The sequence below is a fragment of the Podarcis filfolensis genome (genome assembly GCF_964270895.1).
Source record: "Podarcis filfolensis genome assembly, chromosome: 11".
NCBI lineage: Eukaryota > Metazoa > Chordata > Lepidosauria > Squamata > Lacertidae > Podarcis > Podarcis filfolensis.
Window position 1 is genome coordinate 30621105 of NC_139613.1, and position 18151 is coordinate 30639255.

Consider the following 18151-nt stretch of genomic DNA (forward strand, 5'->3'; position numbering starts at 1 on the left):
TTGGCTATGAACCAGTCAAGCTTGATGCTGATACCAGGAAATTTTCTAGAACAGATAATTAAATGTTTGGACTGTGAGAAGTAGGGCTGGGCAATATCCGGTTTTCAGCATCGTCATATATCATCAGCTAAACATCACGATGTACTGATGTCTGAAATAAGGATGGAACTATGTAGAGGCAAATGGGGTAATGTCCTGGCAACTTCTACCTAGAAAAAGAGAGGTGGGGAGATGGGGGCTGAAGGTGGTGGTGGCTTCTTTAAACTGCTCTGCTGAGGGGCGGGTGGGTGCACAGCTACCCCCACCTCAGCGGAACAGTTTAATGAAGCCCCCTCTGGGGCCTTGATCTGCTAAGGGGTGGGTGGGAGGCTGCCGGGCCTTCAGCTGATTGCCCAGCCCTACTCCATACCGCTCGTGGGAGCCAGATTGGAGGGCTTGCTCAGCTCAGTGAGTCCCCATACCGCTCTGGTTCATGCAAGCAGGAGCAGTGTGGGGTAGGGCTGGGCAGTTTCAGACATCATGATATATCGGCATATCAGAGAGTTTAGCTGCTGATATAACATGATGTTGAAAACCAGATACCACCTGTTGCTCTGCAGTGCAGTGGGAAGGAGCAGCATAATATAAAATCTTAGACTAGCAGCTCAGCCATATGTTTACTTGGACGTGATAGCTACTGATTTCAGTGGGATTAATTTCCAAGTACACTTAAGAATATAAGAGTTCTGTAGGATCAGAACAAAAGTTTCTCTAGTCTGGCACTCTGTTCTCCAGTGGCCAACCAGGTGTCACCCAGTTGGATGCTCGCAAGCAAGATGTGAGCATGATCCCCAGCAATCTGTCTTCTGAAGTATACTGTCTCTGATACTGGGAGGTAATACAGACATTATGACAGTAGCAATTGGTAGCTTAATCCTCCGTGAATTTGCCTAAGGCTGAGCTCCTAGTCTTAGTAATGCTGTTGTTTTTGAGTAATGCAGACCTGAAGTTACATTCAGTGACTAACTAATTACGTAAGTGTAAGTGGAGGTGCTGCATTACGCACAACTGCACACAACAAGCCACCAACTATTTATGCAGACATAATAATCAATATCACCTTCAGATGTCTTTTACATTTTATTTCTTGTCCGTACCCTTTTCCAAGTTTACTCTGCTTTCCATGGCATGTAAACATGGCCTTTCCAGGCATTGTAATAAGCAAATCGGATAGAAATGTGAGAACTCAAATCCCTGTAGCTCTTCACTTGGCATATCCCAGCAACGCTATGCTTTGTTGTTTGTATCAGCCATTGGTGCCACAGTCCCTTCGGCTAGTTTTCAATGAAGCTGGCCGTGTTTCTACCCCAGCCAAGTACATCCTGTTTTTGGCTCCTGCTGTAAATCATTACTTGGAGTGCCACAAGGGTGACAGCTCAAGTGTTTTGCAGAGAAAAGAATCTGGTGGAAATGTGCAGCAGGAGACAAACAGCACAGAGAGCTTGCCAGAGATAAAAGGAGTGTGTTGATTATGATTTCATCCCCACTCGAGAGGGTGGGGGTGGGGGAGAGATTTTAAGCATTTTTAAATCCTCCAAAGTGTATGCCAATTTTGTATAATTTGCCTCTTTCGTTTATTCCAGTTTCAAATGTCCTACACACCAAGGACATCCTACACATCAGTAATGGGTTCATCTCAGTTTGTGAGGGGTTGGATTAAAACATATATCTGCAATAACAGGTGTGATTTCAACAGTAAATCACAACAGAGAGGATGCATCAGAGACAAACTGGCAGACGTGAATGTTTGTGGAAGCCTTCCATGACTTATCGAGTCCACTAAAGGAAATCAATATAATAGAAAAGCTGTTGGTGAAGAATAAAGGTTAGGAGAGTAGAGAGAGCAGAGAGGCAAGAGCAGAAGGCAAATGACACAGATGCTGTCTGCAGTTAATCCATTGCTGCTCCTGTACAAGCCCCAGAGAAGAGGGGGAAATAGGCGCCTAGGCAGAGAGAAGAGTCTCCTGGATTGAATCTTATGCACAATGCATTTCACACCCAGTTATATCCACATTTAAAGAAGCGTTTCCCAATCCTGGGTCTCCATATGTTGTTCGACTACAATTCCCATCATCTCTGACCATAGGTTGTGGAAGACTGGCTTAAAGCCCTCTTATAGCACTCTAACCATCATGGCTTCCCCAAAAGAATACTGGGAACTGTAGTTTGTTACAGGTGCTGAGAGTTAGTAAGGGACACTCTAAGAGAGCTACAGTTCCCAGCACCCTTAAATGATAGTTTCAAGTATCCTTTGGGGGAAGCCATGACTCTTAAAATGATATACAAATGCTCTAAATGTATGGTATGGATATGACCAAAGTTATCCTACAGCCTCTTTGGGATAAAGGAGAACAAGGCCATGCATTTTCAGAAAGATTACATGTAAATGTAGCAAATGTAAGGAAGAAAGATTGATAAAACTCCATCCACATGGTGAGAAAACTGAAATGTGATTAGGATGCTCAGCTAGAGACACAATCAGATTGCTGAATTAATACATGCAAACTCCATTGTCTAGTAACATATTATAATCACATTTTATAGAGAGAGAGCGTGCGCGCTATTGACCTTTTATTCAGATAAAACTAGTGCAGATAAAAGGTTATCAAAAGCTGTGGTGCTAGACTGATGAACAAAAGGAATATATATGCATTCTACCCTCACAAATGTGTGTGGAAGAAGATAATAAAAAACGCACAGTACCATTAAAAAAATATCTTGAAATAAATGATCCAATTCATTTCCCTCTGCCATAGAATCACATTCTATTATTGATCATCTTGGTCGTCGTCCTCTGCACCACGCCTTTAACAACACTGAAAGGTCACCTTGGTAATGCAAGGAATTGATAACTCTTGAAACCTCTCATTTAATTTGCAACTGGGGAACTACTTGTGTTTTTTCAAACTTTCCCAAGAGTATCCCAGCAGCAGGAAACCCCCTTGCTAATTTGCACTCCCCCCCCCCAAAAAAACTTCTCCAATGCTAGAGAGGTTTGAAAAAACAGCAAGAAGAGACCAGGTACTGACTGATTCCCCTCCCCATTAAATCAGAATTGCACACAAGTAAATAAGTTTCAAACAAAAACCAAACACCGAGGAAATGAGAGTTTAATCCTGTAAACCAACTGAGAAGTGAAAAGACAAAAACTCATACCTAGGATATTTTCTGCCAAGCTCTGTCTAGTGATGTGAATGGAAGCAGCAGAATAGCAGCTCTCCTAGTATAGCAACCGTTCAGGTATTTGTGAAGGGAGCAGAGATCCATGCCAGTCCATACAAATTCTCATCTGGATGCTTCACCCCATAGTTTATACCAATTCTAAGCATGTTTAATTGAAAGTTAGACCCTTTGGGTACAATGCTGTCATGCTCTAGAAGGGCTCTAAGATCTAGTGAAGTCACTCCCTAATGGAAAAGACGGAAAGACGATTTTTGCCCATTCCCCTTTCCCTCCATACCACTTTCTACCTTCTTCTGGAGGATCCTCTAACTCTCTGGAGCCTATTTTCAGGGGGGGAACAGAATGGAGTGGGTATCCATTAGTGGATACCTCCACTGGATCACCTTTCCAAGAGCACAAGGCCACCATTGGCTTCTGAACTTGACTGCATTTATAGGCGAACCTGCCTAATCATGCTTTCAGAAACAAAACAAACAAAGCACAAACAAAAATACAGTCATCCTTCAAATTTTGCACTTTTGCAATACAGTACTTCAGCTAAACTATGTGTACAAAAATGCATATATTAAAGCAAAAGTGTTCATAAAAAACACATACATTGATGAAAATAGCATACAGAAATTCATTATATAAAGGAAAATTGCTTTGCAAAAATGTGTATCTTAGACAAAATTACTTATAAAGATGTGTATGTAGGGGGGGAATCTCATGTTTTTTGAACATCCCACACTGATATAGAAATATGGGAAACTGCCTTATACTGTATCAGATCATTGATCAATCTAGCTCAGAATTATCTATTCACTTCCACTCCCATTCACACAGTATCCAGTCTGCTCCTATTGCTGGTTTGGGTGTTGTGTACACACAGTTTGCCACAATCGTGTATTTATCTTGTCATTTCTTATGGCATACTGCATAATGATGCATTGTCCCCTGCAAAAAACTCAACAGTTTCAATTTGAAGAGAAGAATAATTACCTTGCTATGTTTCAGCTGGTAATACATACACAGTCTGACTAATCTTTTAGAAAGGGATATTCCCAGTCCTACCTGGAGATGTTGAAAATTGAACCTAGGACCTTCCAGAAGAACAGATGTCCTGCTGCTCAGTTTTGACCCTTCTCCACCTTGGCTATGAGTTCTGGAAGACTTGCTCCCTGCCTTGCAGGCCTTTCCCCACCTGGCCTGGGAGGGCGGGGCCCTGACTGACTCCAGCTGCAGAAGATGAAACTGATGAAAGTCTATTGAGCTGGGGGTTTTGTTCAGGGTTTTGTTGTTGTTGTTGGGGGTGGAGCTGTTGTTGTTTTCAATCTTTTTTTTGTATATTTTAGATCTTATTATGATTTATGTGGAAACGGTTTAATTTGGTTTTGTACTTTTTGAAGTTTTACTAATTGTTTATGGCTGTTTTTGTTATGCTTGTAACAAAATGTGTTTTTATGCTACAAGCCACTTTGAGCATGGTTTAAATGATGGAAAGGTGGCATACAAGTAAAATTATGTATGTATGTATTTCTTGCTTAGTCTGTAGGTTGATCTGAAAAGCATTAGAAATTCAAAGTGTTCTTAAAAAAAGAAAAATAGCTGTAATCAGTGTTAACCATAGTCAAATGGTTAAATTTTATCAATACAGTTATTGTTGGACATCTGTAGGAAATACTGTTGTTGCAGTCAAATATACATTTTATATAGTTTACAGTTATTTCAGTGGGGCTTGGAGGAAAAATATCTGTATTGTACCCACACATTGTTCATGCTATAGATAAGCTGCCGTGGAAACCAATTATTTCACTAAACTCTCAAGTACTGTGGCAAGAAGTCAGTATTTATTTTGCAGTTTATTAAAATCCATTTCAAAATGTCATTCATTGATTATTCTTTTCTCTATTAAATGCACTCTAATGATTTTTAAACCAAGGCCAGTTCTTTCTGTAGGGAAGGAAGCATTTAATAGTAAAACAAACTGTTTCTTTGTACATATCTCCATCTACTGGTAAAACTCTGTAAAGCAGAAAGGAACATTTCGGCAAAGAGAAAGAAATATTATTGATAAGCTTGATAAGTTAATAATATTTTATCAGGAATTTTTAACAGGAAGTACAGTATTTGACTCAATAACAAAGACAGAGTATATCTTTTGCACAGGTGTATAACTAAGAAAGGCGGGTTATTAGTATGCACAGCAAATTGAACAAGGGTATATTACTCCATAGGTTGTTCCATTATATTAACTTTTGCCTTAAGGCCACATTAAATGATACCGACTTCCGAAAAAGAGAAGAAATAGCTAAACTTAAGATTTATGAGGATGGAAACTGCAGGTTGGACATGTGCTCTGCCAGGGTTATTTTGAAGTGGTACAATGAATCTTATAAATATATCCTTTACCATTTTATTGAATGGTCTTTATTATAGAAAATTTAAGGGGGAAATAACTTCATGTTAGTAAACATCAATTTTTATTTTAAAGATTTTGTTTTAACTTTTCATGTAGGAAATAATAAAACAAAGCAGAACACAAAGCAAGTAAAATATGTAAATAAAGCAGGATTTCTTCAGAAAGAGAAATGAAAATATCAAAACAGAAGTCTTCCCCTACTTTCAAAAAAGTAGAAGGAAATAGATGAGGAGTGATAATAAGTTCTCAATAAATATAAGATGGAATATTTAATGGGCCTGTGATCATACCTCAGTAAACTCCTGGAAATGAATATTTGCTTTTCATAAGTATTTAAGAGCTTTTATTTCTACAACAGATATGTGCCACTTAACCAGGGGTAGCAGGGAAACTGTGACCCTCCAGGTGTCACTGGATGACAACTCCCATCATCCTGGAGCACCAGCAATGCTAACTTGGGCTGAAAGAAGGTGGAACTGACAACACCTGGAGGGCTTCAGGTTCCTTGTCCCCTCCCCTCCCATCTCAGGGAATGGAACTTCCACATTCCATGTGTGTGTTAATAATGTAGGCAGGAATGTTCATGAATAGCTTTTTTATGAAATTATTTTAGTGTTTCTACAGATGCACTATTTCCACTGGTAACAGTTCTACCAATAATACCTGCCTCTTGACCAGTTTTGATGGAGCTGAGAATTAGGCACCAAACACTGTCTCAGTGTCGCCTAGTGACTTTCCTGCATTTCCAATGGCAGCTCTATAAGATACGTATATAGAAGTATGAGCAGCCTGGTCCTAAGTTACAGAAATCTTAATCCGCTGAAAATCAATAGCATACCTAACCCTATACATAGAAGCAGACTATAAAGCTTAACTTTTGAAGTTAGAAACTCCCAAACATTCACATTACTGTATTTGTAAATAACTGTCAACTGTAGGAGCATGCTCCGTCTAGTGGAAAATTTAGTAATAGCTTCAAATAATTCATCAGCTGGCCATCTGTCCTAAACTTTTAAACCAGTGCCTAGGAGATTCCTGGAGCATCATATTCTACACCCCTAACTTATGGGAATTTTTGTGATGTGGTCATGTTAGAACACAGCTGTGTATCCTATTGTAAGCAACTATTTTGGCACAGGCAATATGTTAACTTGGAACTAAAACTCATTGAGTTTAATTACTCCAAAGTAAATATAAATAAGAGTGAACTGGCCATATTCAGGCACTATACTATACCCTAGGTTAGTGTTATAAAGAATGTGCCAGGTCAAGTCTTGGGCTTGTGTGCTCCCACTTCCTCCAAACATGAGGAGAGTTAAAAGTTTCCAATTTGATCTGGAACAAACCTCCTTTCCTTTCGAAATACAAGAACTTGTGGCTTTTACCAATTAAATTTAGTTAACAAATCAGGATATCAAACCATGGTTTGATCCTGCTTGAATTATAATTTGTACAAACTGCAGTTTTCTACACTCTTACTGCAACTGGGACTTTTAATTGTCACTCCATCCTGTGTAAGGGAGGAGACAAGAGAAAGAAAAAAGGTGTGGCGCCTTTTCATCAGAGCAAATAATGGTTTGTCACAACATCTAAATGTGTCCACTGAGCCAGAGAATAAATATAAGAGTCGGGTGCTATTTAGAAACCACAAGTTATTTACTTTTTGTAAATATGGACTGCTATCATATATTAACCAACCATAAACATAAGAAAATAAAAACAAATATTTTACCTTGGCAGAGTTTTTGAGGCTGTGGGGTTTGTTTGTTTTTTAGGGCATACATGCTCATGAACTTCCCTATTTCCCCCAACAATAACCGTCTACCCACCTGATAAATGACACTGACTGTTTTTGAGTTGCAGTTGTCCTAAGTACATACAACTCAACTCACAGTGAGATCAAACCTGCTATTCAACAACCTTGGGTTTCAGCAGCCTTAAAACCTAGATGGCCGGAAAGTGAGGTGTCAATGTCAAAACAAAAACAAGGCTGTTTACAGTCTGCCTCCCAACAATTCTGTTTAAGAAGCCAAAGCAGGGCAGGAGGGTGGGGTGAGGGATGGGTGGGGAGAGTGTGACAGACTTCATGGCATTGACTCTTGATGAGAACAAGGATGTTCCCGTAGTTGCAAAAGTGCTCCTATTTCGTGTGTGAACTTCTGGCATCTACATTCATAGGAAACAGAAAGTGCACCCTCTTTGAATTCTGTGGTTTTACATATCAGGACATAATAGCCATCATCTGTTCCTTAGCAGGTCTTAAAATTTGGTAAATACAACCTCAGATGAACAACAACACATGACATAAGCAAATCAGTCTCTTAAGCTTAAGTCAAGAAATAGTATTCTCTATGAAATTGAATATCAATATACATATCAAGGCTTTGAAATTAGACCACTGAAGAAGCCCGGAAAAGTACCTTGGGAGTGTGCTACCTGCAAGCCCCAGTAAAAGGGCCCCATCGGGGGCGAACAACGGCCTCTTGATTACTTGGACTTCCAGGGCAAAACAGGTGCAAAACGCCGGCACCCTGTCGTCTACAACTTCATTAACATCCATTTACAACTTCACTAGCATCTCTCAGTATTGCGAACAACACTGAACTTACCTTTTGTTGGTATCTTCATGAACTTACCTAAAAAGATAAAGAAAACAAAAGACTGAGTTAAGCATTTGAAAAATCTATTGAAATCAGACATTATAAGTTCATCTTAAACTGGGTAGTTCACAAGTTTCTGTGGCTTTGCACAAGGTTTTGTATTTTTCTCAGAAGATTGATAAAGAATGTATAATTATTTTGGTAATTATTGTGTGTATAATAGTCGCCAACGTGTTCCATAGGAATTAGTGGCTAAACAGCAGATAGGAGCTGCTAATCAGATGCCCTTGCAAGTTTTAGCAGTTTGCTGGTCTGGAGCATTCAGGTGTGTTTTAACACAATGCCAAGGAGGAAAGATGACACAATGCTCTTAGAGTAGCAAGTGCTGTCACCCACAAAACTGGGAAGGGTTCTAAGGCCATTTCCAACTAATTTTAAGTCCATCATTCTACAGTGAGAAGATTATGCAAAAGTGAAAAACATGCAAAACAGTTGCCAGACTTCTCAGGAATGAACATCTCAGCAAATTCATCCCAAGGTCAGAACATGCAATGCTCAGAGAAACTGCAAAAAACCCAAGAGTTAAATCTCAGGCTCTACAGGCCTCAGTTAGCATGTTAAATGTTAAAGTTCATAACTGTACAATTAGAAAAAGACTGAAAAGGTTTGTTTGGAAGGGTTTCCAGGAACAAGCCTCATCTCTCTAAAAAGAACATGGCAGCTCGGCTTTGGTTTGCAAAGTTGCAGTTGAACAAACCACAAGACTTCTGAACAATGTCCTTTGGACAGACAAGACCGAAGTGGAGATGTTTGGCCATAATGCACAGCACCATGTTTAGCAAAAACCAAACACAGCATATCAGCACAAGCACCTCATACCAACTGTCTAGCACCATGGTGGAGGGGTGATGATTTGGGTTTGTTTTGCAGCCACAGGTCCTGGGGACCTTGCAGTCATTGAGCTGACCATGAACTCCTCTGTATACCACAGTATTCTAGAGTCAAATGAGAGGCCATCTGTCCGACAGCTGAAACTTGGGTCATGCAACAGGACAAGGATCCCAAGCACACCAGCAAATCTACAACAGAATTGCTGAAAAAGAACAGAACCAAGGTGTTGCAATGACCCAGTCAAAATCCAGGCGTCAGTCCAATTGTGTGGGACCTTCAGAGAGCTGTGCATAAAGAAATGCCAGCAAACTTCAATGAACAGAAGCAACACTGTGAAGGACGGGCCAAAATTCCTCCACAATAATGTGAGAGGCTAATAAAGTCCTGCAGAGAACAATTACTTCATGTTATTGCTGCTCAAGGTGGTTCTACAAGCTATTGACTCATAAGATGTACACATGCTTTTTCACACACAGCTTTTCCATTTTGGCTTTATTTCTGTTAAATACATCAATGAGACGGTGTAATACATTATGTGTTGCCCTTCATCTGAGGTTGTATTTACCTAACTCTAAGACGTGCCAAGAAACAGATGAGTTCGTTATTATGACTTCACATGCAAGACCACAGAATTCAAATTCTTTTTCCCATGACTGTATGCGCTTACTTACAGCTACATTAATAGGAAACCAAGAAATGAGGGAAATGCATGGTGGCTTTCTTTTGCCGCCGCCCACTCCGCCTAAACCTGCAATCCTATACAGAGCCCGGCTCTTTTCAGCCCATTGAGGCTCAATGTGTTACGCGCGCCTAACCCTGCCTGCGCCAGCACATAACCTCGCGCTTCCCGCCTGTTACTTCAGCTTCAGCTTCCGCCTGCGCCTGGTCCCATGGCAACCGCTCCGCCTCCACCCACCCACCTACCTACAGGAAGTGCAGCAGTTCGGGCTCCGGACGTTTCCGGTGCCGCTCTCTCCCTCCCGGGCTGTGCGTTTCGACTGCGCCGGAGGCTTTCCGTGGCGCTTCTCGCCTCCTGACCCCGGTGAGTGAGGGACCTCTTGCTCGGGAGGCGGGGAAGGCGAAGCGGCGCCTGGAGCCGCTGGACACTTGCTTCAGGAGACACCCAGAGCTCGGCTGCTGTCCCGGAAGGCCTGAGTGCCGGGGGCTCCTGCGTTCCCACGGTAGCTGCTCCACACGTGTCCGCGGAAGTGAGCATGCCCAGGTCGGGGTTGGGTGAGATCCCGGGCGGAGACCCTGCAGACTTCAGGCTTGTTGTCGGATCTGTTTCGGGTTTATTATTATTATTACCCTGGGGTGTTTCTGAGCCTTTGCCTAGTCCCTGGAATTTTTGGTCAATGCCAGAACCAGGTTCGCAAGTCATAAATCATGGTGGTCGTTTCCCACCCTGTCGCTTTAAAGCAGTCTTATTTATAGCAGGGAGAAGGATGCTAAGCCACTGCTGCCTTGCAACTATAACTCGTTCCTCGAGAAAACCCCGAGGATAAATCTGTACCCGCTGTCTTGCAGGACATCTTTGGGAGAAGAGAAGGCTAAGGCTACACAAATGCCCAAATGGTGTCCCTAAGACACTTGGATGGCGCTTTGTACGCCTTCTTATGGCAACTCCTGCAGCCAAGCTGGTGCCAAATGTATTGCTCTGCTTTCCTTTGGACCACATCAGTGAGGCCAAGAGGGGGATTTGTTGTCCGGGCAGCCAAGGACCTCCATACACATTGCCCAAGCTTGCGCCCCGGAGAGGTCAGTTCGGTGTCACTAATGCAGCAAAAACAATGCGGGAGGCAGCCATAACAAGTTACCCGTCTCCACAGCCACAGTAGGCACTGTGATTCTCCAGCTGTTTAACTTAAGCCTTGGAAGTGCCCTCCACTGTCTCTGGACAGACGGATGGCAACAATTTAGTGTAGGATCTGTGGGTTAGGATTTTTTAGCTTATGGGTGGGCACCAGCAACCCTTGCCTGTCTGTTTCAAGTCATCCAGATCTACTTGCCAGTAGATCTCACTCTTAATTTCTGCCCGTCACTTTGTCTCCAGTTGGTCTCCAGTTCTCCTCAGACTGGGAACTGAAAGGGTAAAGATTGGATCTGAGGCACTGCCCAGAGGGGAATAAAAGGAGGCCCGATTCTGTTCTCTGCTTATGCCCCCCCCCAATGTTGTGGACTACAACTCCTATCAGCCCCGGCTACCACAGTTGTGCTGGTCTAAACAAATAGAAATGCTTATTCAGTCTGGGTCCACCTCATTAATCAAGGCTGAACCTATAAATAGGTCATGTGAACCTAACATCTTTTAAATCTCATAGGAAGTCATGACCAGGTGGGCACGAGCAAATGTCACCCACAACAAGAAGGCTCTGGATGCAACACCATGGGAACATATGAAGAATGATGCCACCGGAAGCGCAACAACAGATAGAAAGCAAAGCTCTTCAAACAACTTTTCCTTGAGAAGTACTCAAGGGAAGAAGAAAAATAAGAAGAAAAAAGACTATACGAATGAAGATGTCAACGGTTTTATGGAATATTTAAAACAGAACTCTCAGACATTGCATAAAGGAGAGGTGATCAACAGCCGTGAAGCAAAGGATGAAATAGCAACAGCTTTGAAAAAGGACCGGCGGCGAGAGGGGAGAAGAGTGAAAAGGCAGGAAATGAAAAAGAACACAATGGTAAGGTGATGTTCCATTGTTACCGGTATTTATTTCTTTCGGTGCCCGTTACTTTTTCTTTTCATAGTGCAAATGACACTACTCACTCATATAAGTGAGATCACAATAATTTGTCTCAGTCCAGATGACCATTAATGAACACGTTTGTGTCTTGCCTTCCGTATATTATTGAGCATGCTTTAGCACAGGGATGGGGAACTTATGGCCCTACAGATAGAGTTGGATTCAAACTCCCATTGGCCTCAGCCCATCATCTGAAGGGCCACAGGTTCCCCACTTTAGCGTGAAAATAGGTTTTCTCATGTTGCAGTCTTTTGTGTACACAGCACAACTTTTATCCACTTGTAAAAAGTTTGTTTCTGAATTAGATTGACGGTTTCTGGATCTGCATGTATGTTTAGTGTTCAGATATTCTTTAATGTTTTAACAGACTTTGTTTTGCTTTGAATATTCAAAATTATTAAAACTGAACTAGAAATTTATGTTTGTTCTGCTATAATTAAATGTTTTGTTATACTTAAATGTTCATGAGCTGAGGAAGTTTGTATTTCTATTACTGTAGTCAGCACTCTCAGTTTTTGTTGTGTCTTTATTCTCTCTTTTATAGCAGAGTGATAATTCAGCCATCCTACAGATTCTAGGGATGGGAAATAAAATACTGATAAATGAAAGTTATGAGTTTCATGCACTATAGTAATGTTTTCTATGGCAGTTTTCATCTGCAGATTGCATTACAACTGATACAAATGCAGAATCAATTTATGCAGTTCAGATCACAGTAAGAGAGCTGTAAAAGCAGCTGTCTATAGAGAAAATCACTCATGAGGACTTTCATTAGTCATGCACAGCAGGGGGAAACAAAATAGGTTAAGTTTACAAAGAGTGATGGCATTCATAATCCAATAGTTTAGTTATGCTACTTCACTGGGCATGATTATATTCTGGAGCAATATCACCTTTCCAGAATTCACAAAGCATTTAGGGGATGATTATGATGTAGAATTTGGTACTCTTGGCATCAGTTTATAGAGTTATTTAACGGCCACGTATACTCTGGCTACCCATTTCAGTGTAATTTTCTGGAGCGATGAATCCATAAGCTAGCTCCTACTCAAGGTTAAATAGATACATGTGTGTAATTTGTTGTGCTTAAGTATGGTTTGTGGAACTGCTTTCAAATGGGCTTCCATGGGTGTTTCAGGTTATACTTAGTGCTAGAAAAAGGGTGATGTCATTGAATGTTTAGGATCCTCAGCAAGAAGGTGTGTGCCTTTGGCTTTTCTCTGGATAGGTTACTCAAATACCATTGTTAAATGAGAGGCTTGGTGAGAAGAATGGCTTTGCTCTTCAGGAATCTTAACTTCAGATTAATGGCCAAATTAGACATGGTGTTAAAGATATAGTGCAGTTCTTTAAAAATCCAAATTCCATCAGTTTGGGTGGTGCCATTAACCTGCATGTTAAATGCAAAGATTAACCCTAAAACACTGGGGATGTGTTACTCTAAACTATGCATCACTGGCTGCTACTTCATCATATCTCATTGGTTGGGAGGGGGGGTAAGATTCATTTGAAATGTGGCTAGCAGAAAAAGAGATTGCTTTCAGTTCATATCTCTTTCTGCTCACTTAGTAATTCACCTTGTGTCGCCAAAGGTGTGCTTCCACTGCAGAAAGCCAGGACACGGTGTGGCAGATTGCCCAGCTGTGCTCGAAAGCCAAGATATGGGAACTGGAATTTGTTACCGCTGTGGATCTACAGAGCATGAAATCAACAAATGCAGAGCAAAAATAGATCCCGCTCTTGGTATGTGTAGTATCTACAACCCGATTGAATGTTGGGCATGGTAAAAGTTACATGCCTGTCTTACTATTTTTCAACAATTCACATAGTATTAATGATTCTAACCATTCTAGATTACAGTAATGCTGGCTCACTGCAGTGTCTTATATAATCTTAGTGTGGATATTTCGATTGTAACGTCATTGAATTCTTACAGGGGAATTTCCATATGCAAAATGCTTCATTTGTGGTGAGATGGGACATCTCTCAAGGTCATGTCCCGATAATCCTAAAGGACTCTATGCTGAAGGTGAGTGCAACTGTTGCAAACCCCCCCTCCCCTACCAAAAAGATAACTAAGTTGATGGACATGAGAGTACTCCCCCTTTCTTAGTTCTAGAAGTTAACAGAGAGAGCTTTATCACTGGTGACCTTGTATGCTTCTCACCATTGTTTGGGAATTTTGGCTCATTGTCAAAGACACTGTTCGCCCCTTATCACAAGTATTTTTGTACTGGTTACTTGAGAAGCAGTTCTAAAATTCCAAATGGATTCCCATATAGGTTTTTTTCCAAGTATTTACATTTGATAGGGGGAAAAAAGACCACACTTAATTTTAGAGATACAGCAGAGTAGTATTCCATTATTCTCTTTAAATGTCAGCCATATTGATCCTGATCCAGAAAACCCGTAACACACCTATCTGTGCATGTACATATAGCATAGATTGTTATCAATTCCTGACCACATGCACACAAATCATAGCAACTGCAGTATCACACGCTACATCATGAAATGCATTAAAAAATAACTTGCTAAGTTCTTGAATGTCAGTTCAATCAAGTGTTTATATAGCTGATCAATCAGCAAAGTATAAAATATCAATATAATATATATCTGGAAAGCTTAAGATAACCAAAGTTACCATTTGCAAGAGCAGTAACCGGAAATATCAAAATAATGAATCATTGGGTCGTGATTCGTAGAACAATAGGAACTCATTGTCTCAATAGAATCAAACTTCTTGATAGGATCTGATTTCGTTGCTAATCAAGAAATTTGATTCTGTTTGTTTTAGCTTAAATTGAAACAATGGACATTTGGACTCTCTCTGTATATTATATATAACTGCCAACTGAAATAACATTTGTGCATAAAAGTGTATGCTACAACAAATCTTGTTAGCCTGTTGTAGCAAAACCCATGAAGAACCTTGTGGTCCCTTAAAACTAACACAGCTGCCCATCTTAATCAGCCTTGTAGTTTTGATGTGATGGAGCTCAAAAATACTAATAGTGAGTTTTGCTTCCTTGTGTTTATGAATTGTAAACTTGCTCTGTACACTTGACATCTGGCATTTGTTAATATAATTCATATACTGTGGTTAAATACTTCTTTTGTGTGGGTGTGTTTTATCTTCTACAGGAGGTGCTTGCAGGATCTGTGGATCTGTTGAGCACTTTAAAAAAGATTGTCCAGAGAATCAAAATGCAGGTGAGGGATAAAATAATTTCTGTTTATCCTAAAGCGTAGTTATATACCTGTGAACCATTCTATATAAATAGTGAACTTGACTACTGATTATGAGTTATAAAACGAGTGGTACAACCCTCAATTTCACCTTATTGACCACATCTTTAAACAGGCCATTAACTGGGGGTGTAATGCTAACTCTACATAGTGCATCGATTGTTGCAGGTAGAGATTGCATTCATTTTGATACACTTAATTTCTGTATGGCTGATACGAAGCAAGTGACATACAGAATTGAATAATCACTTTCAGTGTTATACTGCATTGGAATTTGCAACTTGTTGCTGTCAGAAAGTCTTGTACAAAACCTCCATTGGTTTCATTGAGACTTATTTTGGAGTAAAGAGCATAAACTGTAAAACTGCAATGCTGAATTACATATAAGTATTCCTCAGCATTTGGATCAGAAAGCTGATTTCTTAAGTATTCATTTATTTTTCCTTTCCTAGATCGGGTGGCAACTGTTGGTCGATGGCTCAAAGGAATGAGTGCAGATTACCAAGAGGTTTTAGACAGCCCTAAACCGCAAAAACAAAAACCAAAAATAGCTAAAGTTGTTAACTTCTGACAACTGCTGTCTGGCATCATTCTTTACAACAATTGTCAGTGTTTGGCTTAAAGTTATAGTACTAAAAATGGACTGTGAACTGTAGTTCCAGAATAAGCCATAACTGCACTCTCCTAAGTGATGATCACTTATAAAACCCTAACTTAAATGGAAGCTTCCTAGAGAAGAGAGGAAATGCTTTGTCAGAAGATAAATTGCAGCAAGTGACTGCATAACAGTATATCTCTGAACAGAAAGTTAATCTATGCAATTGGTGGTTTTCCAACCAGCGTGTCACTGGGTAATATAACATGTTACTCAGTGGAGAGTAGTGATACCAATAAACAAATGGGAAGGAAAGCTAATAGGTCAATCTGCTTTTCGTAAATGAAACTTGTGCGACGACAGAAGGTATCTCAAAATGAAACTGAGTCTTATTTTAGCGTTGAGGTTCTTGACCTCACCCTGAACATGGGAATGAGACCACAGATGAATAGCCAAAAGCAAAGTTAAAACATTGGTGGTAGCAGGGTTGATCTTGCAGATTGAACAACAATGAAATGATTGTATGTTTTTTTTAAGTTGAATTAAATACTTGATGAAGCCATTTCCCTCCCCCACAAATAAACCAGTGTAATAAAACCACATGTATCAAGTTCTTGAGTTTTCTGAATAATTGTATTCTTTGCAGTGTTATGGTTTGCAATTTCATTTATGTTGACTACTTGCTGTCTGCTGTGACATCTGGATAATCACAGATTTAGTCTTTAACTACCATTCTCTCCTTACAAATTACTTACACTTCAACAGTTCCAAAGTGTATTTCCCGGATGATCTGTTAATGGCACTGCCCATGTGGCTTCTGGAAGAACTTTTCTCAGCGATATCAGTTTTCTTTTACTTTGGAGAAGCAGGAATGGTTAGCGAGTGGAGAGTGGCAATTTCCAAGATGCACATCACATTTTGAGAAACAGCTGTAGCTCAGGTTAGAGCACATATTTGCATGCAAGATTCAGTGATAGAACAGCACTGAAGGAAGACTTCGCTTCTTGAAATGTTGTCTTCAGGCCCCCAATTCAGTTCCTACTAAAATCTACTGGAATTCTGTCAGTTTTAGTTATTCATTGTTTTTCTGGGAAGTTCAATAACAAAAATACCATTTAAAACCCAAAACAGGTTGATTTTAGTTATAAAAAATAACGAGATGCTTATACAGCCATAAATCTAAATTAGCATAACACTCATAGTTTTAATTATTTAATTCAAGGGTGTGTGTTGATGACTAAAATACAGTTGATGACTGCATACAGTAGCTCATTCTGAAAGCAGTATCAAGTAGTTTAAAATAGCATAGGACACCTATTTATTCACATGCTGCCCCATTGTGCAAGCAGGAAAGCAACCTAGGCAGCAGCAGTAAATCATGGTTAATGGCTTCCAAACAAGTCAGGATCGATAAGCCAAGTTTTAACTATGGCATCCTACTCTTGTGCAGAGGGAAGAGCAAAGGAGCTGCATGAATGCACATGGAGCTCATGCATGCCCTTACTAAGCTAGGACTTAATAGTTCAAATACCGCCTTGGCCTACACACAGTATCTGTGTTTGCAACTACAAGAAACGGGAAACACAACCTGACATTCTCGGGATTCTGAAATCAGTGCTTATTACCGAGTGTCATATGTGCATTATGTAACTGCAAAATCATGAATAACAAATACAGCTGTTAGTTGAGATTAACAATAGCCTAGGAAAATTATTTACAATAGAAATTTAAATTTACTTACAATGAGATTTTTAAAATAAAAAATCAGTATTTTAAATTGTGTGCAGTAATACGTATTGCTTTGACAAGTTTTCTGAGGACTCCAAAAGAACAATGAAATGTTGGTGAAAGATGACTTAACTTAGTTACTGAATTTATCATTAAATAGCTCCATCATATGATGATGTAGAAGATTGTGATGATTTAGATATACAGGTCCTGAACATAAAAGCAGGTAGGAACTGACTTGCCAGCTTGATAAATATTGGTGTTAATGACAGCTTGTGTACAAGATATAAAGAATGGTAAAGTACTTGACACAGTATTGCTTAACTAAATGCAGTCCATTGTGCTGCTCTGTAACTCCAAGAAATGAATGCACCCAGAAGCTGTATCCTCAATTGATTTTGATGAGCCATCAAGAGTTGCAGCAACATAAGGCATAACACCAGGTGTTCCTTGGATGCAGTAGGAAACCTTTAAACATATAGAAGGTTAACATGAGTTATGTGAAATAAACACTAAAAACATCTTGTTCTACTTCATACTCAACAACTTGGGCTTCATTCTTAACACTATTTCAGTGTATCACTTGCTGTTCAGAGCAGTATGAATATGCAAGAACGTTTCAATTGCTTTCTGTGTCGGCCTCCCAGATAGCATAGGAAAAACCTATGTTGGTGCTTCAAGCCACCAGACAAGTGCAGATAGCACTGGCAGGCAT

The 18151-nt window shown here is 40.1% G+C and overlaps 2 protein-coding genes and 1 long non-coding RNA gene across 11 annotated transcripts in view; 1 reads left to right on the forward strand and 2 right to left on the reverse strand.

Annotated features, from left to right (window-relative positions):
• The window catches only part of LOC310745259, a 153947-nt gene extending 148736 nt beyond the window's left edge, over positions 1-5211 (reverse strand). The window contains exon 1 of one of the 2 annotated variants that reach the window (XR_014540040.1): positions 4276-5211. This is a non-coding gene — a long non-coding RNA (uncharacterized lncRNA). The remainder of the gene's footprint in view (positions 1-4275) is intronic. The other variant, XR_014540041.1, reaches the window with a different exon arrangement.
• Positions 5212-10039: 4828 nt separating this feature from the next.
• Positions 10040-16318, forward strand: ZCCHC9 (zinc finger CCHC-type containing 9). 6 transcript variants are annotated; one of them, XM_083577443.1, is made up of 6 exons: positions 10040-10156; positions 11436-11801; positions 13457-13607; positions 13801-13893; positions 15009-15077; positions 15566-16318. In XM_083577443.1, exons 2-6 carry the CDS (start codon positions 11442-11444, stop codon positions 15682-15684), a joined length of 792 nt encoding a protein of 263 aa, XP_083433569.1. In that variant the 5' UTR covers positions 10040-10156; positions 11436-11441; the 3' UTR covers positions 15685-16318. The 6 variants fall into 6 exon arrangements, with proteins under 6 accessions (XP_083433569.1, XP_083433570.1, XP_083433574.1 ...); XM_083577444.1 differs by having other exon boundaries at positions 10050-10295; XM_083577448.1 differs by having other exon boundaries at positions 10057-10156; positions 11440-11801.
• ACOT12 (acyl-CoA thioesterase 12) overlaps positions 14412-18151 on the reverse strand; it is a 31013-nt gene continuing 27273 nt past the window's right edge. For 2 of the 3 annotated variants that reach the window (XM_083577393.1, XM_083577394.1), the window contains one exon: positions 16889-17904. In XM_083577393.1, coding sequence (XP_083433519.1) covers positions 17761-17904 — 144 coding nt within the window. In that variant the 3' untranslated portion in view covers positions 16889-17760. Of the gene's footprint in view, positions 17905-18151 lie in introns of all 3 variants that reach the window. The other variant, XM_083577392.1, reaches the window with a different exon arrangement.

What these genes read in the sequence shown, in the direction of transcription:
- ZCCHC9 (XM_083577443.1), top strand. Translation starts at nt 11,442, where the DNA reads ATGACCAGGTGGGCACGAGCAAATGTCACCCACAACAAGAAGGCTCTG. An exon ending in AAAAATAGATCCCGCTCTTG is followed by an intron (nt 13,608 to 13,800) that starts GTATGTGTAGTA and finishes GAATTCTTACAG; the next exon opens with GGGAATTTCCATATGCAAAA. An exon ending in TAAAGGACTCTATGCTGAAG is followed by an intron (nt 13,894 to 15,008) that starts GTGAGTGCAACT and finishes TATCTTCTACAG; the next exon opens with GAGGTGCTTGCAGGATCTGT.